The sequence below is a fragment of the Oncorhynchus keta genome, chromosome 37 (assembly GCF_023373465.1).
Source record: "Oncorhynchus keta strain PuntledgeMale-10-30-2019 chromosome 37, Oket_V2, whole genome shotgun sequence".
In the NCBI taxonomy this organism is placed as follows: Eukaryota; Metazoa; Chordata; class Actinopteri; order Salmoniformes; family Salmonidae; genus Oncorhynchus; species Oncorhynchus keta.
In genome coordinates this window covers 8,052,588-8,062,587 of record NC_068457.1, presented here as the reverse complement: position 1 = coordinate 8,062,587, position 10,000 = coordinate 8,052,588, and the positions used below count along the sequence as shown (strand labels likewise).

At 48.0% G+C, this 10,000-nt stretch overlaps 1 protein-coding gene across 2 annotated transcripts in view; it reads right to left on the bottom strand.

Annotated features, from left to right (window-relative positions):
- The window catches only part of LOC118369970 (neuropilin-2-like), a 67,799-nt gene that overhangs the window by 39,539 nt on the left and 18,260 nt on the right, over nt 1-10,000 (bottom strand). For both annotated transcript variants that reach the window (XM_052499049.1, XM_052499050.1), the window contains exons 3-5: nt 7,861-8,042; nt 2,243-2,473; nt 271-426 (exon numbers count right to left, since the gene is read on the bottom strand). In XM_052499049.1, the coding sequence (XP_052355009.1) occupies nt 271-426; nt 2,243-2,473; nt 7,861-8,042 (569 nt within the window). The remainder of the gene's footprint in view (nt 1-270; nt 427-2,242; nt 2,474-7,860; nt 8,043-10,000) is intronic.

Below are 10,000 nucleotides of genomic sequence, written 5' to 3'. Positions count from 1 at the left end.
TGGTTAGGAGACAGAGAGAGTTTGGGGGAAAGAGGGGGACCAGAGTTAGAGGCGGAGGGAGACCAGAGGGAAAGAAAGAGAGAGAAGAGGGAGTGAAAGGGAGAGAGAGGCAGAGAGAGAAAGTGCCTACGAGGGCAATAGGACACATATAGGACAGTAGAGGGAGCGAGAGATGGAAGGAAAGAGAGAAACAGAAAGGGATATGGAACGCGAGAACAGGAGAACGAGAAAACAGACGGACAGACAGAGAGAGAGCGGCGGGCTACTTACTGTCATTGACTTCTTTGTGTGTCATGTTGTAGCGGGCTGAGAAGCCGTCTTTGGCCACAGCCATGTCCGTGTGGAAGGACAGAGACAGCAGACCAGACGACGACTTGATCTCAGGAGGAATCTTAGTACCACAGTAACGACCAATCAGAGGGCCCACTGGAAACACACACACAGACAAAAATAGTTAGGAGGGATCTTCATTCAACATGTACAGTATGTTTTCAGTGTTCAAAATAAACCGATTTAAATGTTTTATTTAACCTTTATTTGACTAGGCAAGTCAGTTAAGAACAAATTCTTATTTACAATGACGGCCTACCGGGGAACAGCGGGTTAACTGCCTTGTTCAGGGGCAGAGCGACAGATTTTTACCTTGTCGAAGAAAATACTTGTGGACCTTTTAATATACTTATTTCACAAAATAAAATAAAACCTTGCACGTTTATTCGATATAGAATTATTCCTGCAAAAAGCCAACTCGGATGCGGTTTCCTATTTTCTATATATTTATTGCAGGATTTTAACATGTTTCATTAGCATCCCTGCATTTGATGGAATGTGAGCGTCTCTATTGAAAGTGCTTTTTGGTCCAGACATAGGCTTAAACTGGAGTAAGCATCTAATGAAAAGGCTGAAGGTCTGTGTCTCAGCGTGAGTCTCTCCATCTCGTGTGGTTTAGGCTGGGATTAAGACCCACTGTAGGGCAGACTTTAGATTATACAATGCTGTCACCCAATCTTCTCAGACACACACACACACAACGTTCCGGAAGATTCCCCAAATCAGCTTTCCATTCCTTTCCTTCAGATCTAAAGACTCTCCAGTGTTTCGACTAATGTGCTCGATGGGGTTGGGCTCAATTCCACGTCAATTCAGTCAATCAAGGAAGTTCATTGAAATTTTTAATTCAAGTCATGAAAAATCCCTTGTTTAAAAAAAATAAAAATAAACTATTCTTGAATTGGAATTTCAATGTATTTCAATGAATCTTGCCTCTCTTCTTTGAGTTGAAAGGGAACCTGATGCCCAGTACTTTAGTTTTAGCCTGTAAAGTTCAAGTCTGTAAATGTAATGTAATTCACACATGGGTCATAATATACAAAAGTACACCGCTCCCAAGACTCATTTCTACTAAGCTTGTGTGATTGACCAAAGCATTTGAACCACATTGAAAATGGGAGTCGTTTGGCCCTAAATGAGGAGGCATTGAAGCTGTTGTATTGGCCATTTCAAGTTAAAAAATATTTGAGCAAGTGAGAATCAAAATTCTTCTCTCTACTAATCTATCAGCATCTTGCTCCCAGCCCCAGCGGTAGACACGAAGCGTTTTGACACCGCTCTCCAGAGCTTTCTCCCACTAGCGTTCCCCTTCCCTTCCTTCCCTGATCTCTCCTGATACCACTAGCATGTAGCTATGGTGCGTTATGTAACTCCGCCCACGGGCGACCTCACCGCCACGGCAACCGATACCCCTCATACATGCACTCTCACTCTCGCTTCCAGTGTGACATTTCCCCTAGGTACAGATCTAAGATTAGCTTCCCCTCCCCAATCCTAACCTTAAACATTCGTGAGAAAAAATGCTAAACTGACCCAAGAACAGCATCTAGGGGCAATTTCACCGTACTCCCCATTCCCAAACAGGAAGAAAGTGCTGTGTGATAAGGGCAGATTGAAGCAAGGGGGAAGTAGGCCTGATGAAGGGGATGAATGGGAAAGAAGTCATGGGAAAAGCCTCGTCCTGGGAGGTGTAGGATGGCTAATGCAGGAAGGGGCTAGTTCCTGGATTGTTATTGAGACAAAGGCCGCAGGAAAAGCTCCATTGCGGTATTGTAGACGATGTGTGTGGGTATGTGTGTGTTTGTGTTCAAACACATGCATGTGCCTCATACAGTGTGTATGTGTGTATGAAAGTGTATGTGTGTGTGTGTGTGTACACATGCGTATGTGTATGTGTCTGGCAAGCACTCACCCTGGGGCAGCCCGTCCCACACGTCCAGCCAGTCGTACTTGCAGTCTCCCTCTCCTGACAGCAGGGGGTCGTTCTCCAGGTCAAAGGTCAAGAAGGTCAAGGTCACGTCCATGTGGGGCGGAGTTATGATGATGTAAGAACATTCCAGGTTGTGGGGGTACTTGTCGGGGAAGCCGGGGGACTCGATCACTCCGGAAGGACTGGTGAAATTCCGGAAACAGAATTCCGATCCTATGGAGAACACACACAGGACACAGACATGAGACATTTATCACAGGAAAGCAATCATTTTTTACTAGTAGGGCATTTTATCGATGACGAGACATTTGTCACTGCAAGACAGCAATAATAGAATCCAGTCGCAGTTCATTGTGCAACATACCTACACACACACACATGCACTCTCACACACACATGCACTCTCATGCACAGGGCGGAAGGTACCCTAGCGGTTAGACCAATGGGCCTGGATCCTTAAGGTTGCTCGTTCAAATCCCAGAGCTGACAAGGTGAAAAAAATCTGCCGATCTGCCCTTGAGCAAGGCACTTAAGCCTAATTGGTCCAGGGTCGCAGTCAATAATGGCTGATCCCTGGCCGTGACCCCACTCTCCGAGGGTGTCTCAGGGGAGTTGGGATATGCAAAAAAAAAAAAAAAACATTTCCATTCGTACAGGTTACCCACGTGTACACGCAGCGAAACAGGACAAATATAAGCACCCCCATTTGACCTTTGACACACACGCCTCATCATAAACCTCATATTCGCCCCCACAACCCAGTAAGCTCTGCATTCACTCCCTTGCTTCAACAGAATAAGAGAAAAGAAAAACACAAGCCAAATCAAACGGGAGTAAACTCGCTAAGCGGCCCGGCAGCTCATTAGCTATGCAGATTTATGCGCCCTGGGCGGCTCACCTTGAGCTCTCGACAGATGTGCCTCCCATATAAACTTCCCCCTGAGTTACTGAGTGTTTATGGACGCGCACATTCATGATTTGTGATGTGCATCTCTCTCTCTCTCTCTCTCTCTCTCTCATTTATCATTTATTCAAAGCACCTATCAAATATACTTTTGCACCTTACAATCCCCAACCTCTTCTGCGTTCCCACCTCTCACCCTGTTTCTCTCTTTTTTTCTTCTCTATCCTCCGCCTCTCTTGTTATTCAAAGCTCTACCAACAGCAATGGTATAGAACAGACATGTCCTTGAGGTGTACTGTGTATACATTGTTGAGGGGCAGGGCATGCCGAAAGAGCAGCAAAGATGAAGAGGCCTGCTAAGGAATACAGAGGCAACAGCAAACAGACAAGCACCCCCCCCCTCCAGATCTAATATGACCTAGTACGACCGTGCTTCAACCACATGTGGTCTACCCGTAATTCACAACAACCCCAACCATCACCACGGGGCAGTGTTGGAATGTTCTCTCAAAGGCCTTTGTGTGTGTGTGTGTGTGTGTGTGTGTCCCTCCGTGCATGTATGTGTGTGTGTGCGCGTGTCTGTGTCTCCATTGGTCAGTCAGACCCTCTCGTTTAACGAGTAGAGGCAAGGCCAGTGTGATGCCTGCCTTAACCAGTCACTATGCCGACCACACTGTTATAGACCTCATGGAGATGAGGACTGCTGCCTTTCACCGCAGGACGAGAGGAGAGACACACACACACACACACACACACAAGAATGCATGCCAAAGCACTTCTCCAGCAAGGTCTACTACTGCTCATTGACTGGCTCTCACTGAATAGGCAATGCATGTGTGTGTGTGTGTGTTTGTGTGTGTGTGTGTGTGTGTGTGTGTGTGTGTGTGTGTGTGTGTGTGTGTGTGTGTGTGTGTGTGTGTGTGTGTGTGTGTGTGTGTGTGTGTGTGTGTGTGTGTTTGTGTAGAAGAACATGTGTGACACTGTGAAAGATGCGTGACACTGTGTCAGTGTGTGTGTGTGATTGGCTGAAAACACATACTACGTTCTACATAGGTCTTGTGGTATATGATAGACAGGGTATGTGTTTGTCAATGAAAGTGTGTGTGCGCACGCGTGTTTGTGTGTGTGTGTGTGTGTGAAAGAGGGCTTCAATCACACCATTGCATTGTCTATATTAGCCCAGTGTGTGTTACCACCAGCTTCGCACACGCTGACATCGCCACATGCCAAATATGTGTGTGAGAGATGGTGTGTATGTATGAGTTCTCTCCCTTTTGTTAGTCCTTATTAGTTCAACTATATGAACATTCCAAAAACAAGCCCCTCTTCCCCACACACACACGCCTGGTTTGCACATTTCACCACGAGCAGCCATTTGGCAAGAGCTGTCTGCCGGCGGGGGGTTGAGGAGGGGGAGAGGGAGAGAGGGAGGAGTGGAGGGGTGAGTTGCTGGGTAGAAATGCGTCGGGCGCTTTCCGCTCGAGTGCCAGACGGAGTAGTCTCTGCACATTTTGTCAGGGAATCCCCCCTCCCTCCCTCCCTCCCTCCCTCCCTCCCACGCTCCATTCCTTCCTCCCCCCATCCCTACGAGGAATGTGCGTAGCCTGTTCATTCACCCTCTCTCCCCCCTGCTCCTGTTTTCGTCTCCCTCCTCCTCGTGCAACCTCATGCTGTGAGAGTTCACCTCCACGTTTGTGCACGTCTGTTGCACATCTCAACCTCTGACACTCCCCTTCTCTGACTCTCCCACTCTACCGTTCGCCCTCTCTGCCTCGCAGCCTACCCTCGCTGGAGTCAACCCAAGGGTTTTGCTGAAATATATTTGAGGGGTGTGTGTTTGTGTGTCTGGATTCCAAAGGTGACCCTACAGACCGAGGTAGGGGGGACAGAGTCAACCATGACCCCAAGGGGGAACCACAGAAAGATCAATCACGATTGGCTGCGCTAGTGCTGGAGGCTGGTGGAGGTCGCTTGGCGGGAAGTCTTCCCGCTGTAGCCGTGGTAACAGCGTCACAGTAACAGTCACATGACAGGGGCGGAGTGGGGGGGCTGGTTTGGTATGAGGGGTTAATACCCCAGTGTGTGTGAGAAAAGTAGGGCACAACAATAATGGGGGAGGGAGGGCAGTGGGTGTACTTTCACCACTGTGGGGTTATGATGCGGGTGTGGGGGATGCGGGTGGGGTGGGGTTGGAGGGTTGTTGTTTTGGGGCACACGCTCCCCCAGGGGGAGGGGTTGGGGGCTCAGGGAAAAATGGATCAGGGAATACAGTTTAGGGTGAGAAGTCAAATATCTTATTGCTGTTTGTTATCCCTGTATCCATTATTGGCACTGAACATAGGAAGGGAGGTACACAAACACATATGCATGTCTGCACACACACTCTGCTTACTTAACAGTGTATTCTCTGAGTGAAGCTACAACAGACTCCTCCTCATTCACCTCGGGTGCTGTTGGCAGTCTAGGAAAAGAGACTGCAAGGGTCATGTTCATTTGGCACCAAACGGAAGAAAACAGACTGAAACCGGATGGGACTATTATCTTGGACTTGCCCAATAAGAAACACTGATTTTAGTTTCAGTTGCAAACTGTTTTCGAAACGTTTTCCCATTGTGTGCCCTAATGAACACGACCCTGATCAGCAGCGAATGTAGGACTGAATTGTCCGGCTCTGGCTGAGCACAACCGCCAGCCGGACAGACACGCCTCCAAGCTGTGTATTGACGGATGCATAAACACACACACTGCACGCGCACACTTAAATAAGACGAGAACATGTGTACGCACACACACACACACACACACACACACACACACACACACACACACACACACACACACACACACACACACACACACACACACACACACACACACACACACACACACACACACACACACACACACGGCAAATGAACACAAATAAGACTAGAACACACATCCCTCATGCACAAACATCAATGTAAATAAACAACAGCTCTCTCACTGGGGGTTGTGCCTGGCAGTCTCTAATGTTCTCCCAGAACTCGCACACTACTGGGGTTTGTGGAGCGATTTGTCCCGAACCTGACATGTTAAAACAAACAACTATGATGGGTGTAGAGGGAGAGAACAGCGCCCTCCAAAACATGTGCTCTGCGTGTCGATCTCTCTCGCACAGAAACACACACAGGCACAGACACACACACAGAGCACGCACGCACACACACACACATCTATACGCCTACTTAGACACAAACAAAATCCTATAACGCCCAAGCATACTGTAACCACCCACGGACACATATCGCACACACATACCATTGTTTTTGCACCCCAAATGCATAGTAGGCTCTTGTTAAAACCATGGCAACAGCATACACACACTCTACCAGAATGGATGGGTATGTGTGTATAATACCAGCCCTATCACATCATTATATCATTGTGCTGGTGGCCTTGCTAAATAACAATAGCTAAATAACAAAACTGGGCCACGTTCAAATCAAGTTTTAAAATGTTTGGAAACAGAGGAGGTACTACGACCCGAATCCCACCCAAACAAATCCGTGTCAATGGGATCTTACAAGCAAAGAGCAGCTCAATATAGAGCGTATCAGTATAGCTCAGTACAGTGAGTGTACTGTATGTCAAATACACTTCCTCTTATGGACTACCACCACCAGCACCATGGTTAAACTCAAATCCCAACTCATCCTCACTCTACCCTCTCCCAGTAATCATCTCCTCCCCGCCTGTAGCCCCTCTCAATCACTCTCCCCCACTCTGCTCCCTCCTCCTCACCCCTCATCATCTCCTCACCGCCTGTAGCCCCTCTCAATCCCTCTCCCCCACTCTGCTCCCTCCTCCTCACCCCTCCCTCCTCATCATCTCCTCACCGCCTGTAGCCCCCCTCTCAATCCCTCTCCCCACTCTGCTCCTCCTCATCATCTCCTCACCGCCTGTAACCCCTCTCACCCTCTCCCCCACCCCTGCCCCCCTCCTCATCATCTCCTCACCGCCTGTAACCCCTCTCAATCATCTCTTCCCCCAACCCCTCTCAATCACTCTTCCCCACCCTGCCCCCTCCTCCTCATCATCTCCTCACCGCCTGTAACCCCTCTCAATCCCTCTTCCCCCACCATCTCCTGCCCCCTCCAATCCCTCCTCATCATCTCCTCACCGCCTGTAACCCCTCTCAATCCCTCTTCCCCCACCCTGCCCCCTCCTCCTCATCATCTCCTCACCGCCTGTAACCCCTCTCAATCAATCTCTCTCAATCACCATTGTGGTTTCAACCCCAAAAATGTATTAGGATGAACTTAGATCACATTTACATGGTTTGATGAAAGCCATGTTAGCACCTCATGGGCAACATTGACCAACAGCAGTCCACAGGTTTCCAAATGCACATTAAATATTGAATAAATAGAAATCTCAGAGGCAACAACTTGGTGTCCATTTAAGATTGGCCAAAGTCTCTCTGCATATGTCTCCATCCCAACCTATTGGTAACCAGTCAAACATCAACGTCCCAATCACACAACCAATAACATCGCCCCCCCAACGATCAACAACCAATCAAAACACCCCAAATAAGAGCTCACCGGGCAGAATTAGAGAATTCACTCACCTGTCTTAAAGATCATGAAAACCTCCCAAAATAACAACCACTAAAAACGGCTCAACAACGAAGCGCCGGACATAATGGGCTCACCTGTCTTGAAGATCTCGTAGCGCAGTGAGAAGCCAGCCCCCTGGTGGGCGTAGTCTGAGACAAACTTGATGTGCAGGGCGGTACCAGAAGAGATGATGGCTGGGGGGGCGATGTTACTGCAGTGTTTACCCAGCAGCTCAGCCGAGTCCGAGCCGCCATCACGGATCTCAATGAAGTCGTACCTGAGGATGAGACAGAGAATTTCGTGAAAAATCCTGGAAATGTTTTTATGCGTGGTGTCCGTATTAGGACAGCCTCAGGCTCAGCAGGAATTGATTCCATCTCAGCAGGAGTTGTTTTGGTCTAATCAAAACTAAGGCTGTCCTAATATGGACAACGTACCTATGGATTTATTTAATCATGCATATGTTAAAAGAGATGCTTTGAGAAGGATGTATTGATTTCAGGAGAATGTTGAATGGATGATTCAAGCTTAAAACCAAGGACAAAGAGAAGAATAGAGAAGAAAACAGCTTTGGGGCTCAATGTGATTGAACTCTAGTCCAAATGACCTTTGACCTAAGACCTATTAACCCAAATTCTTAACTGTCATTTCAGTGACAGAGAGAGGTGAAACTTGGACCCAGACAAATCCTCACCTGCCGCTCCCAAATTAGCCAACTCAACAGAAAAACGAGTCGCTGACACTTATGAAGCTGGGAGAGGGGTCAAGGTACGGTGTGTATGCTTGCATGACGGGCGTGCGTGTGTGTGTTCTTCTACATAGAAGATCATAAGAAATCCCAGGACATAGTGTCTATAGTACTGTAATAAGCTCACAGTTGCGGTCACAACCTCCAAACAGTAGTCACTGGCTAGTGGGATATTCATTTCCCAGTGAGCAAACCATTTCTGTACTTTTTTTCACAGATTTTTTTTAAATCAGGTTTTTGCTTGGCAGACCTTATATCTGTATTGGCATTAGTCAATAGTCAGGAATGCACCTGTTTATGTCAAATTGTTTATCAGCTTGTAGCCACATTTGTCCTGTCAGGAAAAGGGTCAAACACTTATAATGTGATGCTAAACATGAGGGCAGAGCAAGCAGATGAAGGAAAATAGTGAATTTCAGCTTTTCCACGGTGGATTTCCTGGGACGGATAATGACTAAGCGTCTCCACTCTCCCTCTCTTGGATATGTGACGGAGACGTCAAACAAGAGCCGCTGAAACAGTCTCACATCTAATTACAATGAAAGGCCTTCAGCAGCCTTCATTCAGCACAGCACTGGTCTGTGTGTGACGCACGCACGCACGCACGCACGCACGCACACGCACACACACACACACACACACACACACACACACACACACACACACACACACACAAATAATACAGCCCCATACACTGTCATTGGGAGCAGGAATGTTTAGATTGACATAGTCTGAGAGCCGTGTCCATCAACGATGGTTCTGGGAACCTCACAGGGAGTGCACATATTTGTTCCAGCCTAGCAGTAACGCTCCCGATTTAACTCATCAAGGGCTTGATGATTTTGCCGATGAGTCGAGTGAAGTGCGTTTGTGCTGGGCTGGAACAAAAGCCTGCGCAGGCCCAGGATCAAACTTCACTAATTCACACACCTTCCTACCAAAGGCCACACCACGGTGGCTATTCTAAGAGGTTTACGCCAGAGCTCCCTTGGTGAAGTTTAGAAAGCTAGCAATCCATGAGTGCGCGTGTGTGTGTACAAAGTATGCGTGTTTTTGGGCTGTAACTGACACATGCTTAAGGAAAACACACACACATACACACACACACTACAGCTTGTACGCAAAAGATAAAAGGCCCGAGAAGGAACTGAGAGCCTAATTAGGTTTTAATTGATTTGGGAGTGGACTCTCTCGCCTGTCATGGATTAGAAGCGATGACTGAGTGTTTCTCAGATGTGATTATTGACCTGAGCTCTCCGCCTCCCCAGGCCCTGTTGAACAGACGCACGAAGACCGGCCGAGCGGGAGAGCAGTCTCTCACACAGACAGACAGACAACACACCCTAACACTCACACCCTCAACCCACTCGGTCTATTAAAGTTCACAGTGCCTTTTCTGACTCCTTCCTCTCCCCCCCCCTTCTCCCTCCCTATGTGACTGGGTCCTTCTGGGTTACGGAGTCCTGCTTGTTGTCGACCCATGATGG